Source organism: Eutrigla gurnardus (genome assembly GCF_963514095.1).
Source record: "Eutrigla gurnardus genome assembly, chromosome: 14".
In the NCBI taxonomy this organism is placed as follows: domain Eukaryota; kingdom Metazoa; phylum Chordata; class Actinopteri; order Perciformes; family Triglidae; genus Eutrigla; species Eutrigla gurnardus.
In genome coordinates, this window is record NC_139937.1 from 12067980 (window position 1) to 12084593 (window position 16614).

The 16614-nt window shown below is 41.3% G+C and overlaps 2 protein-coding genes across 10 annotated transcripts in view; both read right to left on the minus strand.

Moving 5' to 3' along the window:
• On the minus strand, positions 1-15142 carry mbpb (myelin basic protein b). Of its 8 annotated transcripts, XM_084026999.1 has the most exons (7): positions 14999-15142; positions 5821-5925; positions 5645-5671; positions 5089-5118; positions 3587-3670; positions 3434-3452; positions 1-1404 (listed from the first exon to the last, which is right to left on the minus strand). In XM_084026999.1, exons 1-6 carry the CDS (start codon positions 15116-15118, stop codon positions 3450-3452), a joined length of 369 nt encoding a protein of 122 aa, XP_083883125.1. In that variant the 5' UTR covers positions 15119-15142; the 3' UTR covers positions 1-1404; positions 3434-3449. The 8 variants fall into 8 exon arrangements, with proteins under 8 accessions (XP_083883125.1, XP_083883129.1, XP_083883123.1 ...); XM_084027003.1 differs by lacking the exon at positions 5089-5118 and having other exon boundaries at positions 3587-3661; XM_084026997.1 differs by lacking the exon at positions 3434-3452.
• Positions 15021-16614, minus strand: part of LOC311024548 (myelin basic protein-like) — a 31520-nt gene continuing 29926 nt past the window's right edge. For both annotated transcript variants that reach the window (XM_084026994.1, XM_084026993.1), the window contains exon 4: positions 15021-15534. In XM_084026994.1, the coding sequence (XP_083883120.1) occupies positions 15242-15534 (293 nt within the window). In that variant the 3' untranslated portion in view covers positions 15021-15241. The remainder of the gene's footprint in view (positions 15535-16614) is intronic.

The following is a 16614-nucleotide window of genomic DNA, read 5'->3' on the forward strand; positions in this document are numbered from 1 at the left end:
TAGAGTTTATCATTTTTATTTGGTTTTATTCTCAGTTAAGTGGCTTGTCATGTTTTATTACACACACAATAATGAAGAGGATCTTTACATTCACCCACTGGATCATTCAGAACAAAACACAACACTCAAAAAGGCTCGAGCACACAGACAGTGGGAGGGATGAACACCGTAGAACACTTTTTTAACACAAGATGAGGATGTTTTGAACAGCACAAGTGGTAGTGCTGAGCTGCTTTTTTTTTTCAAGAAAACTAAACATTCCCAAGAAACACCTTGTAACATGTCACTACAGAGTTAGTTACGGAGCACCTTTTTTCGAAATTGTGTTTGTGTTTTTTTAAGTTAACCACAAGAAGGCAGCACATTGTTTTTGGTAGTCGGGAGGGAAAGGCACTTAATTTACAGGATGTGTGCCGTGCGTGAGATGGAAACAGCGAAGACAAAGGAGAGATCTAGACTATACTAAAGCAAAGAGGAAAGGTCTGAATCTGGCATCATTAGTGTATTACATTATCTCATGAATGGAAAAGAAATTATATTTTAAAGAAACAAATTATTTATTGGTTTTTCCAGTGACTATTGCAGAAAATGTGATTTAAAAGGTTTAAGAAATTACTTTTTTTTAACCACAAAAACCACAGCCAGCCTTCGGCCCTAATGACAAACATAGATCGACAAACACATTCAAGACAGGACGCTTAACAACAGTGAAGACACAAAAGATTGAATGAAAACACACTGTGACCAAATGGCTCTCAAAATAGTCAAATCTGCTCATGTTAAGGTTCACAGAAAAGGTTCGGGATAATGACAAAGACAGTGCGACGAGACAGAAAACCACTCGTTTTTAAAAACAGAAACCACCTGGCCTTTCACACATTCAGCAAGGGGCAATGACGGTCAAGTCATTCGGACTCGCACCGGCCGTAATCCTTCAACTGCTCCAGGCGTGCCTCGATTTAGCCACCCTTTTGTTAGAGGAATCATTGAAGACGCCCACAGAAACTCAAGCACGAGTATAGAGAGCCATTGCTAGGGGGGTCAGCGGGTCATTCAGGCTGCACATGCGAGCGGCTTTTCAGCAAAAGTTCATGCTAATAATGATGACTGCACAGACTCAGCACAACACATGCAGGGGCGAGGGGGGGGGGCAACAGATTGTGTCGCTCTGCCAGCCAAAAAGGGGTGGGCGGGGTGATAGGGGAGATGAGGGGTTTAGCGTATGTTAGAGTGTTATCAGAGGTGGAGGGGAAGGTGAGTTTAAGGGGTGACAAGATTTTCTCCTTTTCTTCCTCTTCTTTTCCCCCACTTTAGTGCCGTGATCTTAAACATCCGCCCTCACGCTCATGGAAGGGGTTGTAGAGAGGGGCTTCAGCGCTTGCCTGGAGATGCACTCCTGCTTCCCTGTATAACAGACAAGACATGTGATGAATATGTGGAGGTGGCAGTTCGCCCAGGTCTGCTTCCCCCCCAGGTCTGCTTCAGCAACTCTGGCCACTCTTGGTCATGTCACTGTATCTAAAATTGACTCATGTCATAATACTTACCAAAGATTTCACAATTTTGACTTTGAAGGGTTTGTGTTAATTTAGTAGCCCGTATCACACTTTTTTATTAGAAACTTATAATTTGGATTTGACTTAAAAAAAAAATCATTCCTATCCATTGATTGGCTTTAATACGTTACTTAAAATGTACAACATGGTTTTTAAGGAGGAAGTTCTAACTGTATTTGTCCTTCAAGTAAAGTACATACAATGAGTTGGACAGTCGGAGAAGAATGTGTTTGTGACTTTCACAAAGCCTCTCTGAGACTCATTCAGATGGAAAAGTGTGGATTCTGAATGCAGAAAGATTATACAAATGAGACAAATCTTTATGGAAGGCATTCCACATTATAAGATTCTCCATATTTTTTTTTACCCCTCCTCATAAAACGAAGGCTGGGGACTGAGCGCTTCTCCTAAGCTATTTCTAGATCCATTTAAGATGTAATTCATTATCTGTGATAAAAGAGAAAAATTCAGTAGACAGACTAATCTGAAAATGAAAGCAAACATAATGAATAGAAACAAAGCCTGAAACGTTCATTAACATTCAACATGGCTTTAAACACATTTCCATGTGGACTATGAAGCCTGTTTAGGTGTGGGAGAAACGGATAGTGATAGTGTGATGGCACTGAGTCAACACTAATTAGTCACATCAGAAGGATTGGAAACGAGCGTCCCAGAGGTTCCTCATCTCCAGAGCTGTTTACTCTCCTGCAGCTTCGCGACAACAATTTAGCCACTGCAGATGAGGACGCAGCCCTGGGGAAATTTGTATTCCTCTCCAGCATCACCGATTCCTAAGTAATCTAACTAATTAAGCGGAGGTACAGTGAAAGGGGTTGGCTAATTAAAACATGACAGGTAAAAACTGGCAGAGCATGAAAACCTTCACTCCTTTTCATGACATTTGAAAGCAGATCAACAAGAAGAATTAATTGGAAAATCTAAGAAGCAGTCTAAAAGTAAATGCTGATGGATGTGCTCAAGCTATAAAAAGCTGCTACACAGCATCAGATTGAATATATAATAAGCTGTAGTAGCAGCTAGCGTTAGCAGTGCATGTGATGATAGCATGTAGCTAACTACAGGTAGCAGAACTCACGGTTTAATTCAAGGACAAGACTTTCAAGACCTAAACTTGGTTTTCTGAGTTGAAACTCCATATATAATATTTATGAGCAGTCTTTAAAAAGTTAATAAATTATCTGTAGCGCACTTTACACGTAAAAGAAAACCGAAACATTGAGCTGAAAGGTACTAAGATGCTGTAGAGTTGGGTGATAAATCTAATGCCTTGGTCGCTATGAGCAACAACTTTCACATTACACATACTGATTTGAGCCATTGTTATTATGAATGATTGCTTATAGTAGCTTTAAGTAATCAAATTTCTTTTATTATTTGTATTTCTATGCAATCACTTTGCTTTATCACACACTATAAAATTGTATGAAGCAATTACAACGATATCTTTTATTTTGATATTAATAAATTATATACAACTACGTTACTGGCCACTGAATGATTTGTGTGCAGTGAGTCCTCCACATAACACAGCCAGTTGCTCTTGGCAAGGGATTAATGAAATTGAGCAATAATGTGATATTATACTTTGTGCATAAGCAACCACTCCCTCCCTGTAAAGCAGTTACAGTATGTTAGCTGGACCCTTATCAGAGCTGGATCGACCATCTTCAGCAGGATTATATCAGCATGGGTTTGAAGCTTGTAGCATGCATGATGATCAATCTGGTCTCTAAAAGCCTCTGATTATTCCGCTGCTGCTGCTGCACTAGTAATGAGATTAGGATGTCTTCTCAGCATATCACAGTGGAGTGAGTTAAACTCAAGTACCCCTCCATCACGAATCAGTTACTCACTTTGCTGCTGATTTCATCACTGAGACAGAAAGAAGAAACAGGGGCAAGAAAGTGATCAGGAAAACTTTCCCTTTTCGGTGCAATTTAATTGCAGGAAAGAGATGTAGTGTGGAGAACTCGCTGGGAAACAATTCTGATTTTATTTTTTTTTACCATTTTGAAGATCCTAGTGAGGGTGCCTTTGCCGTCCCCTGCACTGGCCTTCTTGGCTTTAGCAGACTGTGACTTCTGGTCGCCCTGTCAGAGGGAGAGAAGAGAGAGAAAAGGAGTCAGTGGGATTCTGTGAGTCCTGGAGATGGGGATAAAGATTGGCTGACCTTTATCCACATTCCCCAGATTCAAATTTTACATCCTCAGGAGAGAAGAGTATATAAAACACAAGACCAACTTCTCTCAGCTGTGCTCCGGAGTGATAGATTAGTCTGCACGACAAAACCCCAAATGTCACTACACTAGGCATCGATTACAGACCAATTTCTCCTGACTTGTACGGAACAATTGTGGAGCATTTCTGGCAATGTTTTCTTGGAAGCGCTTTGTGTGAAATATGGAGGAGTTAGAAAAGCTGCAGTGAAGCAAAGTTTGAAAATGTTTTTTTTTGCGATTGCACGACTATTTCTTTTCATTACCTTTCTGAAAACATGCACCTTTTGACCGTATTGGCTGTGATTAAATCATCTGGAATCTGCAGAGTTCAGTATCGTGATCATGAGCTGACAGCAAATGCTAATCGACTCCTGGAGTTTGTGTTCTGTTTTTTTCTCAATGTCATTTAGTAAACTGATTGATTCACTCCCTCATACTGGATAAAATCAGCCAAAGGTATTTTATTTTGGAAACATTTCAAAACATTGCTGCTTGACTCTTAAACGAAACACCTTTTATGGTTATGAAGCTTCATCGTTCAAGTGGGGTGCTGAAATATGCATGGATCACACTCTATGAACTTATTTTAAGGGTTTTTTCCCTTGGAAAACTATGTATGATTAGTGGTGACGGGGCAGAACCTTATGTTTCCCTTAAAATACCAAAGGTTCCCCAGCATTATTGTCTTCAAATGCCTCCTTGACTTAAATACATATATAATCTAAATTGTTGTGAAATTGGTCTGTGTTTAATTAGGTACCCCAATGTGTGCAAGAGCATTAACAGAAACCCAAATACAGAGACAGAGTTTTTCTTTTGCATATGGCAAAGTGCCATCCTGTGAACCACGGCGTAAATGAAAGACATTCTTTTGTTGAAACTACTTTTTGACAAAAGAAGGCTAAAATAAAATAAAAAAGACTTTCCTTTGTCTGAGCTCACAAATGCATGAGGGCCTTAAATCAGGTGCTGATACCGTCGCCAAATAAGGCAGAAGGCAGCCTTACTGCACAGAGGAATTCTGAAATTAATTTAGGCTAATGAAAAGCAGAATAATGTTATCATGAATATATAAAATATGCACATGATATGCATTATAAATGGGTATTGTGTATGTGGACATGGACTTAATTTGGAAGGAAATGAGGGCGTTATTGCAGATGTATGGAAAGATTACAGCAGCTGAAGTGGTTGATGGAGACTAAATGGAAACAGAGCCACAGGCATCACACTTGAAGGCTGTTGGGGTGACCTTACTTGCCCCCTAGGTTTTTGTTTAAACCACCTACCAGGCCCATCTTGGCTGCTAGTCCTCTCCACTGGACGTGTAGAGAAACAAGAAACAAGGACGAGAGGTAAAAAGGAGAGGGGACGAATAGAAATGTGTGTCTTACGCAGCGCAAAGGCAGGATGGGAAGGAGAGGAGGCAGGTAGGAGGGTCCGTCCGGGGGAAAGTCACAGGGTCACAGGGGGGCAGATGAGGAACAGAGGGAGGGAGGGCAGATATGTGGGGGGGAGGAGTGAGGAGCAAGGCAGATGCTCACATCGGAAAGAGCACATATTTAGTGACATTCAGCAGAAACACAGACATACAGCATGTAGAAAAGTAAAGGTTCTAAATAAATTGTGTTCTAGTGTTCTGTTTAACTTATTGAGTTTGCATGTTTTATGGGCTTTCCTCAAACTTTATCCAAATGTTGTTATATTTGGTAATCGTATCTGTAGTGAAAGGGCTGCAAATTAAATGGCTCACAATTTAATATTTACTCAATTCTACTGTAATTTTGTGTTCAATGTGTGCGTACACATTCCAATTTAAATAGTAGCAACATGAAGCAGACTCACCCTAGACTTGGGAGGGGCAGGGGACACCTGAAGAGGAGTTAATCACAGAAAGTAAGGAGGTTTGACAGAGATTATGAGAGATCAGAGAACGTTAGAGAGAGGCAAACTTGGAGGAAAGCTGGAGAAAACAGGGATAGATTCCTAAATACTGTGACTATAGTATTGTTATTACTCACGATCGTGCGGAAGAAATGGACCACAGCGTTCTCTGCTCCACGCTTACGTGGGGAAGTGGCAGAAGCTTTCTGAGGGCCTGGAGAGAGAGCACCTCGAAAAGATCCCTGGGATGGAAAAGAGAAAAGGAATATTAGACGGCCATCCACAATAAATCTATGCTGATGCACAACATGTCTTGACCTTCAACTCTTCCAGTTTCACAGGGATTCTCTCAAATAAAAAAATAATAATAAATGGAAAATTAAAAAAAAACTTGATTATAAAAAGGTTCAAACAAGTTCAAGTAATCAACTATGAATACAAATACCCACCAAATCACATAATTAATTTTTTTTTTTTTTTTTTTCACAAAAACACTGCACACGGCTGATGGGCTCAAAATCGTAGTGTAATCAGGGTTACTTACCTGAAATATTATTAATAATAATAATAATAATAAGACAATGGATTAAGTGGATAGCAGTGAAGGAATGCAATAAGGTACAGCAAAGTCCTCCTCAGAATCTCTGTACCTTTAATTGTTTTTCAATTGGCCTTTACAGAAGCCAGTTCCTCAGCTCTACAAAGAGGGGAAACATTTTAACACACCGGTAAAAACTAAACTAGCAGGCAGAAGTGTCTGCTGAGATGAAGAAAACCCGAATATGAACCAACCAGCAGCCACACTCTGCAAATGACTCCCACCTCATTAACCCTTGCCCCAACACAAGTCACTAAAAACGCATTCACACTGAACAAATGAGTGGTTGAGCACGTCAGTATTTTCTTGTCCATGGCTTGATCTCCTCAAAGACAATGACCGAATCGATGCAGCCAAGTCCTTCAAAGTCAGACATTACAAAGAGTACCTCAAGGTGAGTCTCTAATAAGGCCGATATCCTCTGACTTCAAGGCCTCATGCTGCACTAAAAGAATCCTCTAATCAGTTACGCAAACAGCACAGACACATACAAGGTGAACAGTATAATTCCTCTAATACCGAACTCCATCACCAGCAGCCACGGGAGAAAAATCTCCCCTCCGCCCACTCAGCATATGCAGCCTTTTCAGATAATGTTAGCTCGTCCATCCCTTTCTCTGACCCCATTAAAGTAACAGGGAAATGTGCATGTGTTTATTTGCGTGTTGGAGCTGTTGATGATTCACATCCATTATCTCAGATCAAAGAACCTTAAGGTAACAGAAAAGGGGAAACTTTCACCGCCACCACCAACATTTACACAATATGACAGACGTGGTGGTAGATTGTACGTCACCGTCTTTTTATAGGTTTTTATGAAAATGGACTAACAAACAATGAGATCAATACAGTGGAGGAAACAGAAAAAAGAAGCATTTCTACCTGTTATATCCATCTAATGTGCATCTAATGTAGGAGTAAATCTAACACCTAAATCCTTTCTGTTGTTGCCCTCGTCATGTGTATCCCAGCTCTGCAGCTTCTCCTTTGCTTCAATGGTGACCCCTCAATCCATTCCTCTTGAATAAGTGTGTGTGTTCGTGCATGTCTTTGTCTGTCATGATATAAATGATGGGAAACGGAGGCAGAAATGAAAGGCAGGGCAGGAAATAGAGCAGCCATTGTTGCTCCTATCACGTCTTTGTTTGCGGGAAAGGACCCGAGGAAAGGAAGAGATGGGAGAGAAAATAGGTGATAAAATAGTGTTTGAATTCTGCTGGTTTGGTCTCAATTTCTGCCAGTCACCCCTTTGATGTGAATTCGTCTCTCCTCTGTCTTTGTTCTTTTTCTCGTCTCATCTGCTTGAAAATACTTTTTCTGTCTTTTTTTCCATTTGAAAAATAAAAAAAGATGCCATATAATAACTTGTGTAACTGCTCTCTGAGGATGCATCATTTCATGCAACCAAATGCAAGTTAGTTTCCATTATTTCTCGGAGAATCTTTAGGAGTGAGTTTTCTCTTACAAAATCAAAAGTTGTTTTGGTAAAGGTTGAGGATATTAAGCCTCCACTTTATGAACTTCCTCTCAAACTTTCTCACTTAAGTAGTTTTGAAAAGGGGAGGGAAGATCATTGATCCCTGTCTGATGTCTAAAGCATATGGGAGAGAGGTTGATTTTCTGTAGTTGGTGCATACTAACTATCCAGTTCCCTTTTATTTATTACCTTACCTTTATTTAAAAATTGTTTTATCTTTATAACAAGAAATATAAATTGCGTAAGAAATAAATGCAACGTTCCTGGCTTTCCTGAAGTAGCTATTGGTTGAATTATAGTTGGTTAAGTTTAGAATAAAGCCTATACAAAAGGACAAGAACATGCAATTAATGGAGTAGTTGGCCATTCTAGGCAATTAGCTTGGTTTTTGATACGATCACTCTCATAAATGTCCATTAAAGATGAAGCTATTGAACCAGGAGAACCAGTCTTTCCGAAGGCAAAACAAGACTAACTGTCTACAGCCATGCTGGCGTCTCTGTTAGGCTGTACTTAAGCACAGCGGTGCTTGGAGCTAAAAAAAAAAAAAAAATCATGCAGGTTCACCAGGAACTCCTTCAGCTCAGACCCCAGCGGACCCTCCAGCAGCGACCAAGACCACCATGGAAAGACCCAAATGTGGCTTCACTGCAGCCTTTAACCTTCAGTGATATGAAGAGCTCCGTGCCCATATGCAGTGGCTCCTCTACCGACCAGGAGCAGAGCATCACCTTGGAGCCAACACAGATTGATGGGCCCACTGGAAGGAAGGAAGGCACAGGAGAACCAGAACCATGACGGTGGTTGGCGGACTGCCAGACCCTGCTGCAGTAAAATGGGAGGTTTTCTTCAAGGATATCAAGGAATCAGGTATCTACTTAGCAGCACGGAAAGAGAAGAACTACTTTTTGGGACTGTATTTTTGCAGCTGCACTCTTTCAGATTCATGAACAGAGGGAGCACGGGGCCAATCAATCGGGTTGACAAATAGCAGTGTGTCTGGCGTACGAGACACACAAACATTGCAGCTACAGCTCGCCGTTTCCCTCCGAAGACTATCAGGTCTAATGCCTCGCAAGACTGAATACTGAATAAAAGGGAGGCTAATTAAGCTATTATCTGTGCTGTCACATAGAACTGATGAAGAAAAAAACAAATTTTCTTATGGGCGGTGTGAACATTAATAGGGGTGTTTTTAGCTGGAAGGAAGGTAGGTCAGTGGTCTGGCAATTGCTTATTACACTTCCATTTTTTAAAAACAAATTAAAGTTTACATAATTTCAATGATTTGTTCTCTTATCAGAGGAAAAAGTATTTGCATCAATGACATGTATTATCAAATCAAATCAAATCAAATCAAACTTTATTTATATGGCACCTTTCATACTTTGCAGTAACACAAAGTGCCCTACAGAAAATAAAAGCAAAACAAAACCAAAAACAAAACAAAATATGAACAACAAAGAAACACTATGAAACCCAAACCTCCCACCCCCACAAATATACACAGAGATACACAGAGACATACACACTCACGCACACACATAGCCAAATGCACCGACATACACACCCACACACACAAACACACACACACCCACACACATACACTATCTGTCACTGAGGAGACATGGCTGGGCACCAAGATCTGAGGTGAGGAAAAAGCTACCTTTGGGGGCCGACGCACACCGAGAGGAATCATGGTCCATGACTGTAGGGGGCGCCACCACAGGGACCACCCCAGCCCAGGCAGACAGGAGGCTCCACACCAAGGTGTAGAGCTGTCCAGCCACCCAGTCCAGGGCCGTCCACGGGACAGCACCCCCAACGGTGGACCAGAGACAGCTCCCGGTGCGGTAGGCCCCCAGGAGGAAACACTGGAAAACCGAGGGGCTAAAACAGTAAAATAAGATAAAAAGGTAGAAGTTAAAAACTGAGGGAATAAAAACAGTAAAATGCATCAAAATGTATAGAATAGACCCAATAAATAAAACAATAAAAATAAATAAATAAATATAATATATAAAACAGTAAAACAGGATAAACTAAAATAAATAATATAAAATAGAATCATAATAAAAAATGTAAGAAGCATAAAAGGAAGTAGAAAGAATGAAACAGGTCAGATAAAAGCCTGATTAAAAAGGTGGGTCTTGAGCCTCTTTTTAAAAACATCAACATTCTCTGCGGCCCTGAGGTTCTCCGGCAGGCTGTTCCACAGTCGGGGGCCATAGAAACTGAACGCCGCCTCCCCGTGTGTTTTAGTTCTGACTTGTGGTATGGTTAAAAGGCCAGCACCGGAGGACCTCAGGGTCCGTGAGGGTTGATAGGGTAAAAGTGTTGCAGATAAATAAGAAGGCCCAAGGCCATTAAGACATTTAAAAACTAGTAAAATAACCTTAAAATCGTATTATCGTATTATCTATTATCTACGTATTATCTACGTGGAGATGTTGTCGGGAGACTTGTCATTTTCTTAGTCAAGGGGAAGGTCCAAAAAATATACAATGATGCTTGAGAGGGTCTTGCTTTCTGAAAACTATTAAATATAATTTGTGAACTGTATTTGCTAAGTAGCACATAACCCTACAAATGAAATGCTGGGGCAACAGCTTATTTGGCTACAGAGACACTTTGTTCATGTGTCACTGATAAAGCATCCGTGCTGTTAATCCTGCAGGCATCTGCAGCATGTGTTTCAAAAGCTAACCTAAACTGCATGTCCATCCAATATCCTGCACAGTGTTTGTTTTTATTGTACGATCATTTCCTCTGTGAGGCTGTACTTGTTTTTTGGTCCATCCATTCCAGAAGGGAATACAAACACATATTTTGGATCTTAAGCAGGAATCTTAATGAGAGTGAATTTCTGAGCAGAGCTCTCCTCACGAACATGCTGCTGTTCGTATTAATGCAAAGTCTTATTCACTTCACGCACGTCTCAGGGGAAAAAAACAACAAACAGCTTACTGGGATCACAAAGCTCTGCCCTTTTAATAGACAAAGTTTGAGTGGAAGATGATTTATTCTCTCTTCTCGCCATTTCATCCTAAGGCTCACACAAACAAGTCATCCATAAGTCGGTACTATCAGAGGGAAGATAAAGAGTAGCACTGCTTTTTCCATTAAACCTTCTCTGAGATTTCCTGTTTTTGCAGCATGTTCATGTGATTGACTGATCTCCTAAACATTGTAAAGGCTGAGACAACCTCAAGATTGAGAGAGTGGCCGGATGTTACTAGTTGTTAAAACAGCAGTGAAAGCTAGGGTAGGAAGTTTATTTATGGCAAATTTACATAACAGCATTTTGTAAGTCATGTTGTACCCTAGGGTAGACAGTTTTCTGGAAAAGGCAAGTGCCTGAATTTATAAAAACAGACCAGCAGAGGCATATGGACACATCATAAGTAACCTCATCCAAGTACTTGTCATTAATTTCCCTCGCCCCCATGAAATTAAAAAGAGACACATTAAGCACATTCATGTGGTCATTGAGTTAATGTTGCAGCTGGAAAATGTTTAATACGTGTTTATATTTCAATATAACTAAGTATAACTAATATTTAATGTATTAATTTAAGATGTCAGATAAATGTAGTGGACTAAAAAGTACAATTTACCTCTGAGATAGTAGTGAATTATAAAGTAGCAGAACATACACATTTTCACTACCTTGACGTTGTACATACATGTACAATAGCGTTACTACTGCATTTAGAGAAACGCCATGAGATAATATAATGTTTAATGGTTAGCTTAGCTAACATTTAATATGAGGAAGGCGGTTTTTAAACAGTCTGTGACGTTATTTACATTGCGTTGTTTTGTAAGACCAGCCGTCGGTTAACGGCTAGTACGTTTACTTGCTAGCGGCTTGGTGAAATTAGCCTCTAAACACAAGACAATGAGATAATAACGTTAGCGTGTCACTTACAAAAATACAAACTCAACGTTACCTCAGGTTGTCATGGAAACATTGGCTCGTACGTGAATGACGTGGCCGACACAAACGACCCTCGCCCACTCTGACGGGACGAGCTAAAGTTAGCTTGTTAGCCTACTAGCATGATGGGTTCCTGACAACTTTAACGGTCAAGAGATTTACTGACGTAAACGGTACCTGTACTGTCGTGTAACTTACTCACGCGCAAACAAAATGACGTCACAACGAAATTAAATACTTTCAAGGCCTCATCATAACATTCAGCAGGCCTACTTTGCAAACACACTTTGCAGACCCTCAGGGGACCCTGCACGGTCTTAAAAATATGTCATATTTCTATACCTGGAGAACCAAAAGACAGGCAAGCATTAAAACAAAACAAGGAGAGTGCTGAGGATGTTGTTAAAGAGTTTTAATCAAGCAATAAAAAAAGAAGAAGTTAAGAACAGGATCAGGTTAGGAACAGGATCAGGTTAGGAACAGGTCACCGGTCACAACAGTTCACAACAGATACAAACAGTTACAAGCATCTACTGTGAAGTTGAAGGCGTTACAAAACAGGGATCAACAGCGATCCGCTGCTGGTTCAAACAAACTCTCCGACTGGGTCAAAGAAAGACACGTGAACCTGAGGTGAGCAGACTGATGTGGAGGGGGGGGGGGGCGCTGCCAAGACCCCCTCTTCATCCAAGACACTGGGGTTAGAGTTAACAGCATCATGTGAGTTTTGGTTTTTGGTTCCGCCGAAGCCTGATTCTTACACAGTAACCACTCCTGCGTTGCATTATATGTCTGTCTGCCATTCGACAAATTAATATGCAAATTAAATATATATTATCTGTTCTTTATGAGTCTACATTTCTGCTTGAATAGCTAATGTTCATGCAAAGTAAATTTCCCCTCCAATTAGCACATCATTATCCCTGTAATTTGAAAAGATCAAACAACCATTATCATTCAAATGCAGATTTCCTGCAGCTGTTTCATCTCCCGGAGACTGCAGTTTTGGGCGTCATCTCGCAATTTATGAAACGTCTTTAACATTTTCTCAAAAACCCCGACGAGGGCTTGGATTAAGAAATTACGTAAAATAAATCAGAACAAGAAAAACACAAAGGATCAGTTTGTAAATGTCTCCACACCCACCACACATTAAAACAGCTCAGCGTTACTCAAATAAGCATGCATATTGAAGATCTAACAGAAAACACTGACACAATCTTTCTCCCAAAATACTGCAGCCTTGAAGTAAAAGTATGCATTAAAAGAAGGTCTGTGGAGAGTCTGTGCACTCAGGCAGGGCGGATCAGAAATGTTGCTAAAAAACATCTGTCTTCAAGAGGAATTCTGCCCGGAAATACAAGCGTTCGCAGCAGAGAGTTAGTGCAGGTTGATCTTTTGCTTGAGGCAACGGAGGTGGGGCGAACCTGTCTGTCATTCACTTGACATGTGAACACTCATCATTTGAAGGCAACCCCTCGGTGAATACATAAATATATATACTCTGTTTTAGTAAATCTGCCATCAAAATAGGGGAGCAATGTACAATTTTATGGCACAAAGAATAAGAAAATCAAACAAACACTGCAGCACATTTGTCATGAGCCTAATGTTAATGAAAGCTTCACAATTTGTTCTGTTTACATTTTCCCTGAATATTTCATGAGTAACATTTAACGCAGAAAGCAAAACAATAACGGATCAGCAGAACAGGCTGACGCAAACGTTTTTGTTTAGCAGTATATATGAAATAATTTACTTACACTGGACACCTTTTTGTAGTTAACATAAGGCATTGGGGGAAATGCATATGTGCATGCTGAGTCTTTGCAATTGCCAAACCTGCTGACTAACGTGCTGCAGGGTTAGAAACGCGGGATAGAAAAAAAAGCTTATAATCAGAGAGGATATTTTTGTCCACAAGGATTTCGTTTGCTGCACCTTTCAAACCACCACCAGCATCGTCAATGCTTTAAGACAGCAGCGGTCAAACTGAGCAGTCTCGTGATGGGACAAACCGAGCAGCAGGACCATTTCCTCCGTACGAGAGGCTTTGGGATTTAGCTTCAGCATGTTGCCGTAGTGTTGTCAAGATAACTAAGCTGTAATGATGTTGCCACCTCCAGAGGGCATCACTGAGCACAGGCACCTAACAGGGACGGAGCCACCCGAGCCACAGTCTGGTTCTTAACGTCTGTGGCCATTGACAGTGCCCAGCAGCCCATCACATAATGAAGTGGATCCCAGTCTGTGTTCAAACTGGTGCCAGGAGTACGAATGGATCTTACCCGACCTCAGCAAACACAGCCACTAAACCGCCATAACATTTGACCAGTAAGGTTTTAAACGACTAATAGTCAAAATGATGGTATCTTGACAACACTAGAGTACAAAGAAATTATAAAGCAATATAGGCTCCAATTCCTCATAATATAACCACTTGCCTACAAGATAAGATACGCACATTCTTAATTTATAGAATGCAGACTAGATATAATATGGCCCTACTCTAATACATATCTTTAAATGTTAATATACATAATATATCTCTTTGATCGTTTTGCAGCATAATGTGACCATTGCTATCTTTGAAAGTGACTTTGTTGACTGCCGTACCGTACAAACAGTAGTGAAGTACCTCCCTGTGGCTTATCAGATGGTTAAAAATTACCCCAGAGGCATGGACATCAAAGAGACTAACTCTGCAGAGTAGCTAATGCCTCTGCAGAATCCGAAATAATGTACCGTGATTACATCCAAACGATGCAGACATGAATTTCCCCGTCTCTTACATCATCTTCACCATTAAGGAAAGTACCTCTGAAACACGTCTATTCTTAACTTCAGTTTGACGCTTTGATAAACAAACTGCACAACGGCAGCGAACAATTCCACCAAATCACATCCACAACAGATATATTAAATTTAACCGAAGAGGAAAATGCTACTAATGTCAACACTCAAACAAAACAAAAACAATATAGTCATGTATCTTTAAATGAATCAAAATCACAGCTCGTTGTAATAATAAAAAAAAAAGAGAGTAAAATAAAACGAATCCCACACAAAGTCGTTCAAATCCAGTGTCTCATAACCTAAAAGCCAGCTAATGTGAATCATAGGACAATGTCTGACTTTGGTTCACCATAAAAACAACAGTAAAACCAACATCTATATGACAAATATGTTGCAAATAAATTCTGTTTAAAAAGTACAAAGTGGTTCTGGGAGTGATTCAGCAGAAAGAACAGATATACAAGACGGGTCGAGTTTTCATATCGACTCGTCCCGCTTCCTCACCTTGCTCTTCCTCTTCTTCTCCCCTCCGAAGAACTTTCCAATCTGATCCAGGAGGCTGGGGTTCTTCTTCCTCCGGCCCAGCCCGAAGGCGGCCTGTGCAGAGCTGCTTGCGGATGCCATGGTCGTAGTAGTTGGTAGTATATTTGTCAATGTGGGGTTCTTGTCTCTCTTGAATTGGAGACCGAAAAACAGAGGAAGGAAAAGAGAAAAACAGAGGGAGGGAGGGAGAAAAAAAAAGCTAGCCTAGTCTAGGTCCTGTTCGGGGCTATCCGACCCGCACTCTGAAGCTCCGCTGTGTTCCTGGATGGTCTGTAGCTCGTCCGATTCGGAGGGTCGCTCTTTGAAGGTGTTGTCCTCTCGGCCCGGGGCATCTCGGGAGAAGAGGCGGGCCAGGTGGGGGCGTGGCGCAGCGTCGGGGTCAGCTGTGCTGGCGTCGGGCCCGGGGTGGCGGGGGCCCTCAGCGCCCGTGGAGTCAGTCACCGCCGGCTTCTCCGAGACGCAGCCATTGTTCTGGTTCGCATCTGCCTCACCCAGGCCTGCGCAGAAACAACAAGGGTTATCTATGGGCTCGGGCCTTCGTGGCACACAACAAACCACGGCAGCACAATGGGCTCTTTTGACCCGGACCGTGCCCTTCCTGCTGCAGCGGAGACCGGCAGAGCTAACGTTTGTCATTTTAACTCGGGTGAACCGTACCTGCAAATAGGAGAAGGGAAGAAATGTGAGATTAAAGACACAAGCAAAGTGTGTTCACTAAGTTTTGTCTCCGAGGTCACCTCCACCACCTTCTGTTCTTTCAGTGTTGTGGCAGGTGTGCTCATGATTCAGTTTGACTGAGGCACAATGCATTAGAGTGCTTGCTCAGGACATTTCTTGACTTATTACAGTAATCGAAATAATACTGCAATGGCTCAAAACATTTTACAAGAGAAGCTTCTTAAAATGACTGAAAAGATCAGCAATCTCCCTGAACAGCACCTTTGCAACAGATGCATCCCTGTGTCCTCTCCCGACACTGTCACGGCTCATTTTGTAAAAAAATAATGTTCCAGTGTATTAGCCCCAGTGATAAGGAATTATAGCCGCTCTCTAATGTCAATTTTGACAGCTATCCATTAAGCCAGCTCCCACAGCGGAGGACATCCAGTGCATTCCCCGTCTCCAAAACAATATAGACACTGTACTGGCAGGAATGGTGTAGCACTACACCAGAGAATCTGCATGCTAATATTGGCTGAAACAGAGGCCTGTTGTCAGGGCTGCATAGTTTTTACAGGGAAACAATGGACCCAGTGTCACTAAAATAACTCCTATAAGTATGGATTTTCAACCCAATGCACGTTGACACTTATCTGATTTGGGGCTCGAGAGCCACGATGCCAGTGTCTCTGGGTGCAGAGCTGCCACGTCCGAGTTAATATTATGATTTACAACAAACTTAGATGGAATTGCTCCTTGAATAAATGCATATGTCGCAGCGACACCAGCACTATAGTCTCTCATTATTTGGTCCATTGAGTTCTGCGACGTGATTTTCCTTTTGGCGGATTTGCAAGTCATGCACTAAACGTGAATACAAATAATGAGTAGATGCAAATGTGGCTTGGTTTGTAGAG

Excerpts from the sequence above, each read along its gene's own strand:
- mbpb (XM_084026997.1), bottom strand. The coding sequence starts at position 15,118 with ATGGCATCCGCAAGCAGCTCTGCACAGGCCGCCTTCGGGCTGGGCCGG. Across the intron at positions 5,119-5,644 it reads CTGCCCCTCCCAAGTCTAGG|TGGAGAGGACTAGCAGCCAA; the intron begins GTGAGTCTGCTT and ends CTACACGTCCAG. Across the intron at positions 1,405-3,586 it reads TCACTAGGATCTTCAAAATG|GGAAGCAGGAGTGCATCTCC; the intron begins GTAAAAAAAAAT and ends TCTGTTATACAG.